Source organism: Crocuta crocuta, unplaced genomic scaffold, assembly GCF_008692635.1.
Source record: "Crocuta crocuta isolate KB4526 unplaced genomic scaffold, BGI_CrCroc_1.0 scaffold9, whole genome shotgun sequence".
NCBI lineage: Eukaryota > Metazoa > Chordata > Mammalia > Carnivora > Hyaenidae > Crocuta > Crocuta crocuta.
The window spans coordinates 6021056-6041250 of NW_027551567.1; the positions used below are offsets into that span (position 1 = coordinate 6021056).

Genomic DNA, 20195 nt, shown 5'->3' on the forward strand with positions numbered 1-20195 from the left:
AAAAAATGTGTTTTCTAAAGATATCTTTATATAGATATTTCAGTAAATTATTCTTATTCAGACTCCTTCATTTGGAAATCAGCAGTCTTTTATTGGCATATGACTTTTTTGACAGTATGATCTTTGTATTCTTTTTAATTATTTACTTCAGAAAATTACAGCGATGATTTTGAAGATGCTGCAGAGGATATTGATGCACCTTTGATGACTAAAGAAGAGACTAATTCCAAAGAAAATGCCAAATCTGAAAAAACACATGTACCCAAACAGGTGATACATCAATTATATATTTGACAGTTTTGGAATTTCTTTCATCACCTTAGCTGACTGTCACTATATGGAGAGCTCGAAATACAGAGTTTTTCATTATCTTGATCATTGTTGTAAAGCTATAGGTTTCTTAACTCTCAGACATTTTCTTAATTCAGGATCTCAATTTTAAATCTTAATAAAATATGGCAATTGATTTTCTAAAGGATCTCTTTTGGCAAGTAATTTCCTTAAACTTTAGAAATTGAAATTTTAATTGAAATCTCAAATCTAATTTTAAAATAGGTATATTAAGCTACACTTTCTTTGGTAAATCTTGTCCTTGTGAAGTACAATAAATATCCCTCCTCAGTATTTATGCTAACAGTGACATTACTGACAAGATATGAAACTTACTTGACAAGATCATGAATTAATTCACTATTCCATTCATATTCAGTGTTGCTGTACTTGAGATCTCTTGTTTCTTAGTTCTTACCAAGACTGGCTAAGATTTACTACATACTGCCTGCCGTATAGAACTCTTTGAAGCTACCTATGTTAACTAGTAGGATAATTACTATTTGGTATGTTAGTCTCGATCTGTATAGTCAGGTGTCTTTGTGGACTGCACATTAGGATTAGATGTTTTAAACATGTATGAAACCATAGACTTATCTAAACAGAAGGAAGAAATACTTCCCAGGTATTAATAGATACTCTCCTTTTAAGTATACCTGGTGCTTTGTCACTGATTGTCTCTGTATCATTCAATTTAGTGGGAAAAATAAGAAGACCTTTAGAAATACATGAAGATTAATGTGAACTGCTAGCTTTCCTTAGAAGCTTACTGGAATTTATATTTGGTAATTTAAATATTTTATGATATAGATCAGTAGAAGACAGTAGTTTGATACATTAAGAAAATATAGGGGCATGTGGGTGGCTCATTCAGGTGAGCATCCAACTCTTGGTTTCAGCTCAGGTCATGATCTCACGGTTGTGTGATCGAGCCCCATGTCAGGCTCCACACTGAGTGTGAAGCAGGCTTGAGATTCCCTCTCTCTCTGTCTGCCACTCTCTTCTGCTCATGCATGCACTCTCTCTCTCCAAAGAAGAAAAGAGAGAAAGAAAGAAAGAAAAGAAAATATAGGCCTGTGTAAAAATGTGTCAGTGTAGAGGGAAGTAAAGCTCTGTTATTATGGAACAATTCTGCATGTTGCCTATCCAAGTGGAGAACATAGGTGACACTAATTATAGAGCTTACTCTAAGGGAACTTATAATTTTGATAAATTCAACTGTCTTGTCATTTGGTGGCTTGCCTCTCTGAAAATTTTGTCTCTCAAAATGTAGCTGAAACAGACTACAAATTATAGTTAATCATTAATTTTGAAAAGAAAAAAATGATGATGTTATAATAGCAAGAATCTTCTATAAACTATCCATGTTATCTTGGAGTTCAAAAAACAGAACTTACAAGCAAGGTGGATGAGCAGATGACTTCAAGATTCTTTAAGCAAGGCTTATGAAGACCTAAATTAATTGATAATTGCTACAGTTCTGAAGAGACTTCTAGAAGTTCTCTCACAGCTATGTTCTCTAGTCTTGTACAATTATTAGTGAATGGGAGTAATGAAAAAAATCTAGAAAGTACATTTCTTGACTTTTTCATAATGGAGTAAAACACTGGTTTTCAGATTTTGCTACTATTTGCATTGTGGTCATTTTATATAATTTTGATTTCAAATCATATGATTTTCTTTTAATTTAGGAAGAAGAGAAAACTGGCATGCTGGCTAATGGTAAATATTACATATTCACATATTTTAGATGACAAAAATTGGTCTGTTCAGAAATGTATCCAAATGATTCTGAACAAATTACTATCTCTCTTTGTTTTTAAATATCTTTCATGAATTAAAGTCCACAGATTTTCTCAGTGGTAAGTCCCTTAAACTTGTTTTGAATCCTTCCTGTTATATGTAAGAATATATTATTTTTCTAAAGACTAGGAGCAGATGACATTATGGGTAAATTCTACCAAATATTCAAAGACAAATTCATACCATTTCTTCTTAGAATTGTCCAAAAAAAAAATAGAAGAGGGAAATCTTCCAAACTCCTTCTATGAGGCCAATATTACCCTGGTACCAAAACCAGACAAAGATTCCTCAAAAAAGAAAACCACAGAAAAGCTATCCCACTTACAATACCATGAAAAAGAATAAAATATTTAGGAATAAATTAATCAAGAGGATGAAAGAGATGTACACATAAAACTATAAAACATTGATGAAAGAAATTAAAGAACACACACATAAGTGAAAAGATAATCTGTGTTCTTGATTAGAAGAATTAATGTTAAAATGTCTGTAGTACCTAAAGTGATTTACAGATCCAATGCAGTCCATATCAAATTCAAATGGCATTTTTCACAGAAATAGGAAAAACAGTCCTAAAATTTACAGGGAACCACAAAAGACCCCAAATAGCCAAAGCAATCTTGAGAAAAAAGAACAAAGCTGGAGGCATCCCACTTCCTGATTTCAAATATACTACAAAGCTACAAAAATCAAAATAGTGGCATAAGGAAAACACATAGATCAAATCAAAATAGTATGGTATTGGCATTTTAGAAAGACTCATAGAGCAACGGAGTGTCCAGAAATAAATCCATTCATATATGGCTAATTAGTTATTGATAGGGGCAGAAAGAATACACAGTGAGAAAAGGAATATTTCTTCAGTAAATAGTTTGGAAGGCTGGATAGCCACATGCAAAAGATGAAGCTGGACCCTGTCTTACTCCATACACAAAATTGAACTCAGACGGATTAAACTCTTGAACATAAGACTTAAAACTATAAAACCCATAGAGGAAAACTTACGGTGTAAGTTCTTTGATACTGGTCTTAGCAAGAATTTTTTAGATTTCATACCAAAAGCAGAACTAAATGAGTGGGATTGTATCAAACTAAAAAATTGCACAACAAGGGAAACCATAAACAATATGAAAAACCATTCTATGGAATGGGAGAAAGTATTTGCAAATTACATATCCAACGCAGGGTTAATATTCAAAATGTACGAGGAACTCGTACAACTTAATAGCCCCAAAATGGTCAACGGGCATGTAAAAAGATGCTTAACTTCACCAGTCATCAGGGAAATGCCATTAAAAACCACAGTGAGGAGCACCTGGAGTGTCTCAGTCAGTTAAGTGTCTGACTCTGGTTCAAGTCATGATCTCAAGGTTCATGAGTTAGAACCCTGCATCAGGCTCTGTGCTGACATCTTAGAGCCTGGAGCCTGCTTGGGATTCTGTCTCCCTCTCTCTCTGTCCTTTCCTGCTCATGCTTTGTCTTTGTCAAAAATAAACAAACATTAAAAAAAATTTTTTTAAAAAACACAGATATTACATCATACCTGTCAGGATGACAGTTACCAACATGATTAGAAATAAATGCTGACTAGGATGTGGAGAAAGGGAACTCTTATTTACTGTTGGTGGGAATGTAAACTGGTATAACCGCTATGGGAAACAGTGTGAAGTATAATTGTGACTGTTACATAATTAAAGTTTGCTAAGAGAGTAGAACTTAAGTGTTCTCACCAAAAAAAAAAAAAAAGAGTGATGCATGCATTTATTAACTCAGTTGTAAGAGTCCCTTCACGATGTATACATAAATCATCACATTTTCCACATTAAATATATTATAGTTTTATTTGTTAATTAAACCTCAGTAAAGCCAAAGGGGGGGAAAGGATGGTTAATTAACAATAGAAAGTGTAATTTACAGACTCTCAACCAGTGGTTATGTTGATATATGTTTAACAGCTATGTTCTGGAAGGAAATAAAAAAGCCTCTTTTGTATAGCTTGCTTATGTTTATGGTGTAAACACATCATAGGTGATTTTAGACATCAATGTGATGAACCAGTCAGATACAACTAGTATATGAGTTGCTAATTCAGCTGATACAGTTAATATGAATTACCTCAAAGTACGTAATAGAAAAATATAGTAATTAATAAGGGAAGAATAACAAACTATATAGGCCAATGTCCCTGATGAAAAATGATGTAAAAATTTTCAGTAAAATACTAGCAAACCGAATTCAGCAGAAGGATCTATCATACACCATGATCAAGTGGGATTTATTCCTGGGACGCAAGAATGATTCAACATGTGCAGATCAGTCAGTATCTTAAAACACATTAACAAAATGAAAGAGAATACCTGATACTCGTTAGCTCTACCCATGTCATTGCAAACGACAAGAGAGTATTATGCTAAGTGAAATAAGTCTGTCAGAGAAAGACAAATACCATATGATTTCACTCCTATGTGGAATTTAAGAAACACATGAGCAAAGAGAGGGAAAAAACGGGGGAGGGAAGCAAACCAAGAAACAAGCCCTTAACTATAGAGAACAAACTGATGGCTATCAGAGGGGATGTGGGTAGGGGGATGGTTAAATAGGTGATAGGGATTAAGGAGTGCACTTGTTATGATGAGTTGTTTGGAAGTGTTGAATCACTATATTGTACACCTGCAACTAATATTATGCTGTATGTTAACTAACTGGAATTTAAATAAAAACTAAAAACAAACAAAAGAATTGCCACAAAATAACCCACTCCTGATCATCTCACACCAAAAAAATTCATTTGACAGAGTTCAGTATCCATTCATGATTAACACTCTTAACAAAATAGAACTTAATGCAATAGAGGCCATATATGAAAACTCCACAGCTAACGTTTTAATTAAAGATGAAAAACTGAAGGCTTTCTCTTTAAGGTTCTATATAGGGCGAAGATGCCTCCTCTTCACATTTCTGTTCAGTGTTGTACTTGGAAGTTCTAGTCTCAACAGACAAGAAAAAGAAATAAGAGGTATCCACATCAGGAAGGAAGAAGTAAAATTGTCTTTATTTGCAGATAGCATGATCACATACATAGGAGATCCTAAAGGCTTCATAAAAAAAAACTGACAGAATTAATCAGTGAATTCAGTCATTTTCAGATTAAAAAATCAACATTAAAAAACTAAATGTTGCTTTTATAAACAAGCAACAAACAGAATAAAAAGCTTTGGAATAAATTTAATGAAAGAAATGAAAGACCTTCACAGTAAAAATTAGAAAACGTGGATGAAGAAGACATAGATAAATGGAAGGACATCCTGTGCTCATGGATTGGAAGAATTAATACTGTTAAAACGTCCACACTACCTAAAGTGATCTGCAAGTCTACAAGGTGATCCCTATCAAAATCCCAGTAGCATTCCCTATAGAAATAGTAAGAAAGCAATTTTAAAATTCATAGGGAACCACAAAAGACTACAAATAGCCCAAGGAAGCTTGAGAAAGAACAATGCTTAGAGGCATCATTCTCCCTAATGACAAAATATAGTACAAAACCATAGAAATCAGAATAGTATGGTATTGGCAGAAAAACAGACATAGAAATAAAATAGCCTAGAAATAAATATACACCTCTACAGTCAACTGATCTTCAAAAAGAGGGCCAAGAGTATATAATGAAGAAAGGATAGATAGTCTCTTTAATACAGGCATACCTCATTTTATTGGTCTTCGCTTTATTGTGCTTCACAAATACTTTGTAGTAATTTTTTACAAATTAAAGTTTGTGGCAACCCTGCAGGAAGCAAATCAATATATTGGTGCCATATTTCCAACATCATTTACTTCATGTTTCTGTGTCAAATTTTTGTAATTCTTGGATTTTTTCACTTTTTCATTATTATAGTAATCTGTAATTAGTAATCTTTGATGTTACTTTTGTAATTGGTTTGGGGCACCATGAACCATGGCAAACTTAATCGGTAAATATTGTGTTCTGATTGCTCCACTGACAGTCAGGCTCTTACATCATCTCTCTACCTCTCCTCAGCCTTCCCTATTACCTGAGACCAACAAAATTGAAATTAGGCCAATTAAGAACCCTATAGTGGTTCCAAGTGCTTAAGTAAAAGGAAGAATCACATGTCTCTCACTTTTTAAAAATTTTTTTAATGTTTTATTGATTTTGAAAGACCCAGAGACAGCATGAGTGGAGGAGGGGCAGAGAGAAAGGGAGAGGCAGAATCCCAAGCAGCCTCTGCACTGTCAACGCAGAGCCTGTTGTGGAGCTCGAACTCACGAAACCATGAGATCATGACTTGAGCCGAAACTGAGAGTCAGACGCTTAATTGACTGAGCCACCCAGGCACCCCACATGTCTCTCACTTTAAATCTGAGGCTAGAAATGATTAAGCTTAGTGAGAAAGGCATGTCGATAATTGAGATAAGCCATAATACACTTGATCATCCAAGAGTTCTGATAGAGATATATGATGAGATTCTTGTTATTCTCTTGCTTATAACACACCATCTGTTCTGCAGCCCATTTATCAAAGAATAATTTTGATGTTCAAGTATTTAGAAAATACATTTCATAAAACTATAGTGCTAGTTAGTGATTCCTTTGATGGATCTGAGCAAAGTAAATTGAAGCCTTCTGGAAAGGATTTGCCATTACTGATGTCATTAACATTCATGATTTAGGGGAAGAATGTTCTCAACATTTAACAGGAGTTTGGAAGAAGTTAATTCCAACCCTCATGGTTGACTTGGAGGGGTTCACAATTTCAGTGGAGGAAGTTAAGTGCAGATGTGGCAGAAACAGAAAGAGAATAAGAATTAGAAGTGGAGCCTGAATGTGTGACTGAATTGCTGCAGTCTTATGGTCAAACTTGAAGGAATGAGGAGCTGCTTCTCATGGATGAACAAAGTAGATTCTTGAGATGGAATCTCATCTTGCTGAAGATGCTGTGAAGTTTGTTGAAATGACAGCAGAGGATCTAGAATATTATATAAGCCTAGTTGATAAAGTGGCAGCACGGTTTGAGAAGATCAACTCCAATTGTGAAAGAAGTTCTATGAGTAAACTGCTGTCAAACAGCATTGTATGCTACAGAGAAGTCATTCATGAAAGGACTGTTGTCTTACTTTAAGGAAGTGCCACAGCCACCCCCACTTTTAGCAACCACTGCTGATCAGTCAGCAGCCATCAAGACTGAAAAACCCTCCACCAACCAAAAAATTACAACTTGCTAAAAGTTCAGGTCATGGCATTTTTTAGTAACAAACCAAAAAGCTTTGGTTTAATTTTTAAAAAGGTATGTATCAAGACTGAAAGACCTTCCACCAACCAAAAGATTACAACTTGCTAAAAGCTCAGGTGATGGCATTTTTTAGCAACAAACTAAAAAGTTTTAATTTAATTTTTAAAAAGGTATGTATACTATTTTAGATGTAATGCTATTGCACACTTAATAGACCTACAGTATACCTTTTATATGCACTGAGAAACCAAAAAAAAAAAAAAATCTGACTGGCTTTATTGCAGTATTTGCTTTATTGCAGTTGTCTGTAATTGAACTTGCAGTATCTCTGAGTTCTACCTGTCTATCATATTAAAAAACTAGATAGTTACATGCAGAAGAATGAAATTAGACCCTTATCTCACCCCACAGACAAAAGTCAACTCAAGATGGGTCAGGCTTAAATATAAAACCTGAAACTTAAATAACTAGAAGACATGGGAAAAAAACCTTTTTGACATTGCACTAGAGAATATTTTTTTTAGATATGACCCCTAAAACATAACCAACAAAAGGAAAAATAGACAAATGGAATTGCATCAAACTAAAATGCTATGTAGCAAAGGAAATAATTGGTGAAAAGGCAACCTATGGAATGGGAGAAGATATTTATAAACCATATTTCTGATAAGGAGTTGATATCCAAAATATATATAAGGAGCTAATGCAACTCAGTAGCAAAAAACCAGATAACCCAGTTAAACGTGAGCAAAGGACCTGAATAGAAATCTTCAAAAGAAGACAAACTAATGGCCAACAAACACGTGAATAGATGCTTAATTTCACTAATCATCAAGGAAGTGCAAATCAAATTAGATATCCCCTCCAGCTGTCAGATTGGCTGTTTATCAGAAAGACAAAAAAATAACATGTTCGTGAGGATTTGGAGAGAAGGAAACTTTTGTATGCTATTGATGGAATGTAAATGGGTATGGCTACTATGGAAAACAGTATGGTGGTTCCAGAAAAAATTTAAGAGGGAACAACCTTATGATTTAGTAATCCCACTTCAGGGTATATATTTTGAAGAGCTATCTGTACTCCCATGTTCATTGTACCATCACTTACAATAGCCAAGATGTGGATACAACCTAAGTGCCATTGACAGGGACTAACAAAATATAGTGTATATGATAATACACTGTGGAGGACATTATGCTAAGTGAAATAAGCTAGGTGCATATATACTGCACTGTTCTGTGAAAGAGAGGTATATGCAAATCAAACTTCAAAGGCCAAAAGAGTCCTAAGACCAAAGGAAAAGGCCCACAAGCCCCACTTGACAAGAAATGGTTTATTAAGGAACTTAGAGGCAGAAGCCTGTTTTGTGCAGAACCAGATGAGTAGACCTCTACAACCCCTTCTCCCTTAGGACCTGCTTTTATAGCCCTAGAGGCTGGGAGGGCATGCTGAGGGATGACTCAAGGAGAGGATGTTTAAGAATAGGTGTGGATCAGCTTTGGTTTTTTATTTCAACATTACTTTGGTACTCAGGGTTTTTTGTGGTTCCATGAAGATTTAAGGATTGTTTGTTCTGGCTTTGTGAAGAATGCTGGTGTTGTTTTGATAGGGATTGTATTGAATATGTAGATTGTGTTAGGTCCTATTGAATTTTAACAATATTCTTGCAGTCCATGAGCATGGAATGTTTTTCATTTCTTTGCATCTTCAGTTTCTTTCACAACCTTTCTATAGTTTTCTGTGTATAGATCTTTCACCTCTTTGGTTAGGTTTATTCCTAGATATTTTATGGGCTTTTTTGTGCAATTGTAAATGGAATCAGTTCCTTGATTTCTCTTTCTGCTGCTTCATTTTTATTGTATAGATAGGCAATCAATTTCTGTACGTTGATTTTATATCCTGTGATTTTGCTGAATTCATAGATCAGTTCTAGCAGTTTTTTGGTGGAGTCTGTTGGATTTTCCACAATTTCAGACTTCAAGTTGTATTACAAAGTATGATAAAGACAGTATGGTACTGGCGCAAGAACAGACACTCAGATCAATAGAACAGAGTAGAGAACCCAGAAATGGACCCACAAACATATGGCCAACTAATCCTTGACAAAGCAGGAAAGAATATCCAGTGGAAAAAAGACCATCTCTTCAGCAAGTGTTATTGGGAATACTAAACAGAGACATGCAGAAAAATGAACCTGGACCACTTTCTTACACCATACACAAAAATAAACTCAAAATGGATGAATGACCTAACTGTAAGACAAGAAGTCATCAAAATCCTAGAGGAGAAAACAGGCAGCAACCTCTGACCTCAGTCTCATCAATTTCTTACTTGACATGTCTCTAGAGGAAAGGGAAACAAAAGCAAAAATGAACTTTTGGGACCTCATCAAGATAAAAAGCTTCTGCACAGTGAAGGAAACAGCAAAACTAAAAGGCAACCGACAGAATAGGAGAAGATATTTGTAAACGACATAGCAGATAAAGGGTTAGTATGCAAAATCTATAAAGAACTTATCAAACTCAACATCCAAAAAGCAGTCCAGTGATGAAGAAATGAGTAAAAGATATGAGTAGACACTTTTCCAAAGAAGACATCTAGAGGGCTAACAGATAAATGAAAAAAATGCTCAACATCACTCATCATGGGGGCAATACAGATCAAAACCACAATGAGATACCACTTCACACCTGTCAGAATAGCTAAAAGTAAGAACTCAGGAAACAAGATGTTGGCAAGGATGTGGAGAAATGGGAACTCTTTTGCACTGTTGGTGCAAATGCAAACTGATGCAGCCACTCTAAAAAACAGTAAGGAGGTTCCTCAAAAAATTAAAATAGAGCTACATTACAGCCCAGGAATTGTACTATTAGGTATTTATCCAAAGGGCACAAAAATGCTGATTTGAAGGGGCACATGCACCCTGATATTTATAGCAGCACTATTTTTTAAATTTGTTCTTACTAATTTTTTAAATTTACATCCAAGGTAGTTAGCATATGGTGCAACAATGATTTCAAGAGTAGATTTCTTAATGCCTCTTACCCATTTAACCCATCCTCCTCCCACAATCCCTACAGTAACCCTCTGTTTCTTCTCCATATTTAAGAGTCTCTTATATTTTTGTCCCCCTCCTTGTTTTTATACTGTTTTTGCTTCCCTTCCCTTATGTTCATCTGTTTTGTATCTTAAAGTCCTCATATGAGTGAACTCATATGATATTTGTCTTTCTCTGACTAATTTTGCTTAGCATGATACCCTCTAGTTCCCTTCATGTAGTTGCAAATAGCAGGATTTCATGCTTTTTGATTGCTGGTAATACCCCAGTGTGTGTGTGTGTGTGTGTGTGTACATATACATATATGTACATATATACACATATATGTGTGTGTATATATATATATATATACACACACACACACACACACACCACGTCTTCTTTATCCATTCATCCATCAGTGGACATTTGGGCTCTTTCCATCTAGTTCCACCCACGTAGTTGCAAATGGCAAGATTTCATTCTTTCTGATTGCTGAGTAATACCCATTGCATATATATATATATACACACACACACACACACACACATACATACCACGTCTTCTTTATCCATTCATCCATTGATGGACATTTGAGCTCTTTCCATACTCTGGCTATTGTTGATAGTCCTGCTGTAAACATTGGGGTGCATGTGTCTCTTTGAAGCAGCACAACTGTATCCCTTGGATAAATACCTAGTAGTGAAATTGCTGGGTCATAGGGTAGTTCTATTTTTAATTTTTTGAGAAATCTCCATACTGTTTTCCAGAGTGATTGTACCAGATGCATTCCCACCAGCTGTGCAAAAGAGATCCTCTTTCTCCGCATCCTCACCAGCATCTGTTGCTGCCTGAGTTGTTAATGTTAGCCATTATGACAAGTGTGAGGTGGTATCCCATTGTGGTTTTGATTTGTATTTCCCTGATGACGAGTGATGCCGAGCATCATTTCATGTGTCTGTTGGCCATCTGGATGTCTTCTTTGGAGAAGTGTCTGTTCATGTCTTTAGACCATTTCTTCCCTGGATTATTTGGTTTTAGGGTGTTGAGTTTGATAAGCTCTTTATAGATTTTGGATACCAACCCTTTATCTGATATGTTGTTTGCAAATATCTTCTCCCATTCTGTCCATTGCCTTTTAGTTTTGCTGATTGTTTCCTCCACTGTGCAGAAGCTTTTCATTTAGATGAGATTCCAGTAGTTCATTTTTGCTTTTGTTTCCCTTGTCTCTGAAGATGTGTTGAGTAAGAAGTTGCTTCAGCCAAGGTCAGAGAGGTTGCTGCCTGTGTTTTCATCTAGGATTTTGATGACTTCCTGTTTTACATTTAGGTCATTCATCCATTTTGAGTTTATTTTTGTGTATGGTGTAAGAAAGTGATCCAGGTTCATTTTTATGCTTGTTGCTGTCCAGTTTTTCCAGCACCACTTGCTGAAGAGACTGTCTTTATCCCGTTGAATATTCTGTCCTGCTTTGTCAAAGATGAGTTGGCCATACGTTTGTGGGTCAATTTCTGGGTTCTCTATTCTGTCCTGTTGATCTGAGTGTCTATTCTTGTGCCAGTACCATACTGTCTTGATGATTACAGCTTTGTAATACAGCTTGAAGTCTGGGATTGTGATGCTTCCTGCTTTGGTTTTCTTTTTCAAGATTGCTTTGGCTTTTNATCAGGCTTCACACAGACAGCACAGAGCCTACTTGGGGTTGTCTTCCTCTCTCTCTGCCTGCTTCCCCTGCTCATGAGTGCTTTCTGTTCCTCATTTTCAAAATAAATTAATAAACATTAAAAAAAAATTGGTGTGGATCTTAGTGGTATCTCCAGGGAAGATCCAAGACACTGTGCCCTGATGGTGTACATAAANTATCAACAATTCGAGGGTCTCTGGGTGGCTCAGTCAGTTAAGCCTTTGACTCTTGATTTTGACTCAGGTGATGATTTCACCATTCGTGAGATCAAGCCCTGCATCAGGCTTCACACAGACAGCACAGAGCCTACTTGGGGTTGTCTTCCTCTCTCTCTGCCTGCTTCCCCTGCTCATGAGTGCTTTCTGTTCCTCATTTNATTAATAGAAATAAATAAAAACTACAAAAGCTCACTCAGAAGAAATAAATGAGGCATCTATAGGAATGGATGAGTACGAATCTCCAAAATCCTCTCCTCTGAAACAGCAATAAGAATATTGGCAAAAATCAACAATTCGAGGGTCTCTGGGTGGCTCAGTTAAGCCTTTGACTCTTGATTTTGACTCAGGTGATGATTTCACCATTCGTGAGATCAAGCCCTGCGTCAGGCTTCACACAGACAGCACAGAGCCTACTTGGGGTTGTCTTCTTCTCTCTCTGCCTGCTTCCCCTGCTCATGAGTGCTTTCTGTTCCTCATTTTCAAAATAAATTANATACACACATATACACAATGGAATATTACTTGGTGATGAATCAAAATGAAATTTTGCTGTTTACAACACTGGATGGAATAGAGTGTATTATGCTAAGTGAAGTAAGTTAGTCAGAGAAAGACAAATATCATATGATTTCCTCATATGCGGAATTTAAGAAACAAAACAATGAACATAAGAAAATGGAAGCAAAAATAAGATAAAAACAGAGAGAGAAACAAAGCTATAAATGAATGAAGAGACTCTAAAATACAGAAAATAAACTGAAGGTTGCTGGCAGGGTGTTGAGTGGGGGAATGGGCTAACTGGGTGATGGGCATTGAGGAGGGCACTTTTTGGGATGAGTACTGGATGTTATATGTAAGTGATGAATCACTAAATTCTATTCCTGAAATCATTAAAAAAATTAATAGAAATAAATAAAAACTACAAAAGCTCACTCAGAAGAAATAAATGAGGCATCTATAGGAATGGATGAGTACGAATCTCCAAAATCCTCTCCTCTGAAACAGCAATAAGAATATTGGCAAATATCAACAATTCGAGGGTCTCTGGGTGGCTCAGTCAGTTAAGCCTTTGACTCTTGATTTTGACTCAGGTGATGATTTCACCATTCGTGAGATCAAGCCCTGCGTCAGGCTTCACACAGACAGCACAGAGCCTACTTGGGGTTGTCTTCTTCTCTCTCTGCCTGCTTCCCCTGCTCATGAGTGCTTTCTGTTCCTCATTTTCAAAATAAATTAATAAACATTAAAAAAAAATTGGTGTGGATCTTAGTGGTATCTCCAGGGAAGATCCAAGACACTGTGCCCTGATGGTGTACATAAAGATGTGGTTAAGGAAAAGGAAACAATGCTGGATGGCAGCTGCTGTGCTCAAGAAGGTTTCAGGTCACAGAACAGTTGTTATGGCATGTGTGTCAGGTAAGTCTGTTCACACAAGCATGATCTCACTTATATGTGGAATCTAAAAATGTCACACTTGTAGCTTTGAGAGTAGAATGATGGTTGCCAGGAGATAGGGGAGGAGGATATGGGGAGATGTTAGTTAAGGAGTATAAAGTTTTAGTTATACCAGATAAATAAATTTTGGAGGTCTAATGTACAGCAGTATGTTATACTTAAAGAATACTTGAAATTTGAAAAGAGGGGAAATCTGAAGTGTTCTCATCATGTGCACACACTAAAGGTAACTATTAAGGTAATGGATATATTAGCTTGATTGTGGTCAGTATTTCACGGTGTATATTATGTCATTAAATATATACACGTACACACATTAAATGTATACAATTTTTTTAAGTTTATTTATTTTGAGAGAGAGTGAGCCTGCACAAGTGAGAGGAAGAGAGAATCCCTGTCACATCGGATCCCACCACAGGGCCTGGAAGTCAGGCCATGAGATCATAACCTAAGCTGAAGTCCCAGCTGCTTAACCAACTGAAGCCACCCAGGTGCCCCAAATATATGCAATTTTTAATTGTCAACTATACCTCAATAAAATTGGGGGGAAGGAAGAATACCTTTTTAAAATTTTTTGCAGGCCTTTTGCATTCCATAGAAAAGGTACATTAGATTTGTATGTAAGTATAGTTATGTGTGTTAATGTGATACTCTTTACATGTAAATATCTTTGTACTTATACAGCTTGCATATGATTAATAAATTGAAGGAACTGTACAATTCCTCTTTTTTTTTTTATATCATTCTAGTGGTACTGCTTGATTCCTTAGACTCTGTTGCAGAGGTCAGCCTTGATGAACAGGATAGAGCAACTAAGCCAAAGTCCCTGCCGGAAATGACTGATAATGAAATGACAGGAACAGGTAAAAAGCAAAAAACTGACTGTTCTCTAAATATGTAGGAGTGTATGATGAATTGACTTTATTTCTAGAGAAGTAAATATATAACAATATATGTAATAACTATATCAACAATAAAATTTTAAATCCCACATTTTTTACCATAATTAATAACTTAAATTATCTGAATTTGATAATGGTGACATGCTATTAGGCCAAGTAAAGTCTGTTTTTAATGAAAACTTTTTAATAAATGAATGAATGCTGTTGATACAAAGTGTAGCACTATAGCTAATATGAAATAATTTTCTGTGCCCTTCCAGAGTATTCTGTTAAATTTGGAACATGTAGGAGAAATTAGATTTTGGTCTTACTTTGCTTTTCCATTTTTTCCTCTGTGCAGGAAAAAGTTAAATCACATTCCAAAATTCTAAAGTACCCTGAACCATGCCTTTTCAAACTGTAAACTGGTGGAATCCTTACTTCCAAATGAAATCTCATGTAGTTGTCTCGTGTAGATAAAAATGGTATTTTATCAGTATAAATATAAATGTTTACATTTATAATATTTACATATAAAATTACTGAGAACAATAATGGTCTTTTGAATTTTTTAAATCAGAAGTTTCAGATATTTGTTAGATTCTTTTTTATAAGTTAATTTATTTTGAGAGAGAGAGAGAGAAAGAGACTGTGAGTGGGGAAGGGGGAGAGAGAGAATCACAAACAGACACAGAGCCTAATGCTGAGCTTAAACTTATGAACAGTGAGATCATGACCTGAGCCTAAATCAAGAGTCAGACATTCAGCTAAGCTGCCCAGGCACCCCAGATATTTGTAATATTTTTTGTTATTGTTATTCTTGTATCATCATCAGGCTTCTGATATGTTTGTATATTTTATTTTTGTTGTATAATATAAAAAAAAAACATTCTTGGTTTACTGCATAAATGTTGCAAATGAGAACTTTTTAATCATCTTGCTTTTGCAAGTCTCAGTTGACCAGTATGCTCAATTAAACCAATCCAGATACTTGGAACAAAAGAGCAATAGAAATGATAAATCACTAACCAACTCAAAACATCTGCTTGCATTTTATTTTTATTTTATATTTTATTTCTTCTTACTTTTTTATTAAGTCTATTATTAAGTATAATATACCCATAGAATAGTTCATGTATCATAATAGTGCCACCTGATGAATTTTCATAGCCTGAACACACCCATATAACTAGCAACCAGATCAAAAAACAAAGCACAAAGTCCCTCAGGGTCTTATTTCTAGTCCCTGTCATTCCAAAAGTCACCACTATCTTGTTTCATCCACTTCTATTTAAAAATATAAATATGAGAGTAAAAAAATTACAAAATAATCATGTTACTCATTTGCTGTTATTACCCAGTTGAATATTCACCACAATGAAAGCATGTACTAAGCACATGTTGTTCAGTCTTACTGCTGTTTAAGTAGATGTCATTTATGTGTTATGATGGTCAACCTTATATGCACAGTTTTCAATAAGTCGATATGAATTCTTTTATTTTTTAAATTTTTAAAAAATAGTTATTTTTGAGAGAGACGGGGAAGGGGAGGACCGAGGATCTGAAGCAGGCTTTGTGCTGACAGCAAGAGAGCCCTGTGAAGGGCTCGAATTCATGAACCCTGAAATCATGACCTCAGGCAAAGTCAGACACTTAACCGTCTGAGCCACCCAGGTGCCCCTGGGATGAATTCTTTTAAAAAGACCAATATAGAGTTACAGCTTTACTTATCAGTGATACATTATAGGAAATTCATATATATACAGAAAAATCAGAGAAGCTGCATTCTAAGATGTACATTAAAACAAAGCAGGAGGCCAAAGTTATCAGGTGGTTTTTAAATATTATGGTTACATAAATGGCACATTTGAATGTGCAGATTAATTTCTATTTTTATGTTTTAAGGAATAATTTAAAATGAAATTTCAATTAAACATCTGTAGAACCCATCATTTTCTCTGAGAAACTATGATTTTGTAAAACTTGGTATGAAAACCACTGCTGTAGATTATAAAGAAATTTTTAAAGGTATTGTTGAATGTAAAAATTCTTTTAAGACAATTCAAGCAGTTATATAAATCTGTAGTTTTCTGGTCTTATTTCTTAAATGTTCTTGACTTAGAAATAATTTGACTGTTATTACTGGAGGATATATGATCTTACTGTCATATAGCCTTGGACTTCTATTTCTAGCCTCGCCTGTTATCAGCTGTGTGGCATTGGACAATTAATGCCTCTAAGCCTGTTTCCTCTTCTTTAAAATGAGACCTTGTGTTAGTCAACTGAGTTAATGTGTAGTTGCTAGCTATAGTAGCAACTATATGGTTCTCATCACTGTTATTTATATCAACTTTCTATTAATGATAGAAATTATAATAAAAAACCTTAAGGCATACAATATAAATACTTATAAGTTGTGGGGTATTGAGTTTACCTACTATTTCAAAAATACACTTGAAAGTCTTCAAATCAGTATCTGACCTTGGGTTAAGACCTGAAAAATGAGAGGGTTGTTTTGGTTTTTTTACCATGTTTCTTCTAGTATTAAGCAGCCTCAGTTTAGGTGATACATTGTCAAGATCATCTTTTTAAAAAGGTATTACTTTTGAAATTCTTTGTGCTTTATTGTATTAGAAAGGTTGGTAACTGTGAAAATGAGGGCCAGATCCAGCCTTTTGCTTATTTTCATTTGTCTCATGGGCAAGTACCACTCTGTGCTATGGCTGCATGATGGAAGCTGTCCCAGGATGACAGTACTGCTTCATGACTAGATCCTTGCCTCTGTACCAGAGGATTTGACACTTGTCCACTCCCTAAAGTAGAAAAACTTGGGAGCTTTTGACTTGTAATAATATATAAAATAACTACATAGAGTCCTTTCTTTGTAAAGCATAAGGTAGAAAAGTCAGCCCTTCACCGATGAGGCTACATCTATTTTATTTTTAAGCACTATTTAATTAACCACAAGTATCAACAGAAGAGGAGACTACTCACACCTTTTCCTTCCCCCACTCTTCTGTGACTCTTTTATCCTTTTATCTAATTTTGAAAATTACAGGGTTGGTAGTAAAAGGTAGAAAATGAGTAAGAAAAATACTTATAAAATTTTAGATCATTATTGTCATATTGTCTTCAAATTCTTTTTTCCAGAGTTTATTTATCAATTGGGGGGAGGAGGAGGAGGAAGTTAATAGGGAAGGAAGAGTGAACAACGACATTAGGTTTTCTATGTTGGACGACTGGGTGAATATTGATATCATTAGCCAAAATACTGATTGTAGAACAAGTTTTGCTGGGGAATACAATTAATTCAGTTGGGAATATGTTAGATTTGATTTACTTGTAGAACAGTGTAATATGTTAGAAGTCTAACAGTCTGTTAGAAGGCTTAATATTCAGAAAAGAGGTAAGGACAAAAGACAAATTTGGGTGTCACAAGCGTATGGGTAGTAGTTAAGGGTCTTGATAAAATTAGCCAGCTCAAAAAAATAAATGAGAGGTTTAAAAAAGAGGGCTAAAGATGGAAGCCTGAGATGAACCATTTACCATAAAGAATGGAGAGGTAGCCATCAGAGTGCTGGGAAGCACGAGAAGAAGAGCCTATAGAGAGCAGCTGTTCCCAGGGAAGGTCAGTGTCAGATGTCACACAGCATTGGAGAAATTGAAGATGGCGAGATGTGACATTACAAAATTACTTTTGAGTTTAGCAGCTTTAGCAGGATATTGGAACACATACTGTATTGCATAGTTAGAGGAGTGAATGTCAGTTAAGAAATGCAGACTACAGGATACTTGGTGGCACTGGGAAGCAGAGAGAGAATGCAAAAGAGAGAGAGAATGATAGTGGCAAGGGAGAGACAGAATCCTTGAAAGGTGTTGTCAGCTTGGGAAATTTAGGGATAGTTTTATCCAGTGTAATGGGGTTGATCAAAGATAGTAGGGAGAGAAGGCAGTAACCAGTGGAGTCAGATTTTACGTGGAGTCAGTGGAGTCAGGTTATCGTGTCAGCACACATCTCACCTTGCTCAAGAGTTGTTGAGCATTATGTTTTCGTACTGGTAGGCTATAGCTATGTATTACCAATGTTTGTCTTTGTGATGTTGCTGTTGTCCTACAACCTTGTTCACCATTCCTAACACATTAATGGATTCTATTAGTGGTTTATATTTCTCATGTATTTATGTGATTATACTGTAGATTATATTTATTTCCACAGGTGTTTCTTATGGACAGAGCAATAGTGACATTGAAGCTCTACATCAGGCTTATTGTCATGTAGCCCATTCTTTGGGAGATACAGATGAACAAAGAATTGAGAGTAATGCACTGGAAAATATCAAGAGCTCAGTGAAAGATTATCCTCAAGAAAATGAAGAAGAGTCCTCTAAAAACATCTCTACTACAGAATCTGGTAAAAGTTAATTTGAGACCCTCTCTGAAGAGTTTCTCTTGTGGTGGTAATTTAAATAGTTTGCTATAGTGGTTGTTTCTCAATCTCTGAATTTAAAGGGTTTGCTCAAATGAAATTTGGGAGTCAATAGTTTTATAAAGTTAGAACTGAACATCAGATAAAATTTTAATTCCTCTTTCTAATGCTTTGAACAAATCAGAAAATCATCAAAGTGTTTACACATTTTATATGCTTTTCTTTATGCATATACTAAAGTAATTTTTAAAATAGAGAACAGTATTTGGGGATCAACGAAATAATATACTTAACAAATGTGTGTGCATGTATCGACATACCCATACACATATATTTGATATTGATGTAGATGGATATGTCAAATATATAGACATATATTTCAAATATAAATTAAAGGAGATTTTCTTGGTACCAGTAAGTTTATAGTGGGCAAACTGGGTTTACTGTATATATCATTTTTTAGCTCTTGTGGTCAGAAAAAAATGTAATCATAGTGGGATTAGACATTAAATTAAGCCATTCACCTAATTTTGGGGGTTGCTATTTTAACTTTTTGTTCCCCTCTTAGATCTGCCCACAGTAGAGGAGTTGATGAAACCTATCAGAATAGGTGTCAGTGGTTTTGATTTACAGCCTGTCAGGTATGATGTCTTTTGGAATGGATTATGCAGTTGTTTATTTGCTTATTGTTTTGTTACTGGAAACTTATATTAGAATCATTTGTTCTACATACTCATTCCTAGCAAATGATTAACAAGTAGCTTATATGAGTCTACCTTTGAGTCACTGCTCTCCTTATTAGTAGTTCTTACTCAGTTTATCAAAAGTCTTCTAGTGCTAAAATTAAAAAATATTTTTTAAGTAAAAAAACATTGCTGCCATCAAGTATTCTGAAGGCTTTTTTACTGAAAACTAAAATCCTTTAGCTTTAAATAGCTCAGGGCAATTGATTTGAACAGTGAGAGTGAACATCAATTTTATTCTGTATGAGTCATAGATTTGCTTTTTTATAAACCAGTTAGCTTTGCACTTAGTCACAGACCAGCCATCATTTTACAGGGTAAGATTTTTGGTCACAAGAGCAGTGGGCTTCATGAAAATGCACCGGCTCC

At 35.3% G+C, this 20195-nt stretch overlaps 1 protein-coding gene across 5 annotated transcripts in view; it reads left to right on the forward strand.

Annotated features, from left to right (window-relative positions):
* The window catches only part of CEP162 (centrosomal protein 162), a 117697-nt gene that overhangs the window by 35364 nt on the left and 62138 nt on the right, over positions 1 to 20195 (forward strand). For all 5 annotated transcript variants that reach the window (XM_077750299.1, XM_077750295.1, XM_077750297.1 and 2 more), the window contains exons 7-11: positions 152 to 270; positions 2022 to 2052; positions 14526 to 14639; positions 18874 to 19068; positions 19652 to 19724. In XM_077750299.1, the coding sequence (XP_077606425.1) occupies positions 152 to 270; positions 2022 to 2052; positions 14526 to 14639; positions 18874 to 19068; positions 19652 to 19724 (532 nt within the window). The remainder of the gene's footprint in view (positions 1 to 151; positions 271 to 2021; positions 2053 to 14525; positions 14640 to 18873; positions 19069 to 19651; positions 19725 to 20195) is intronic.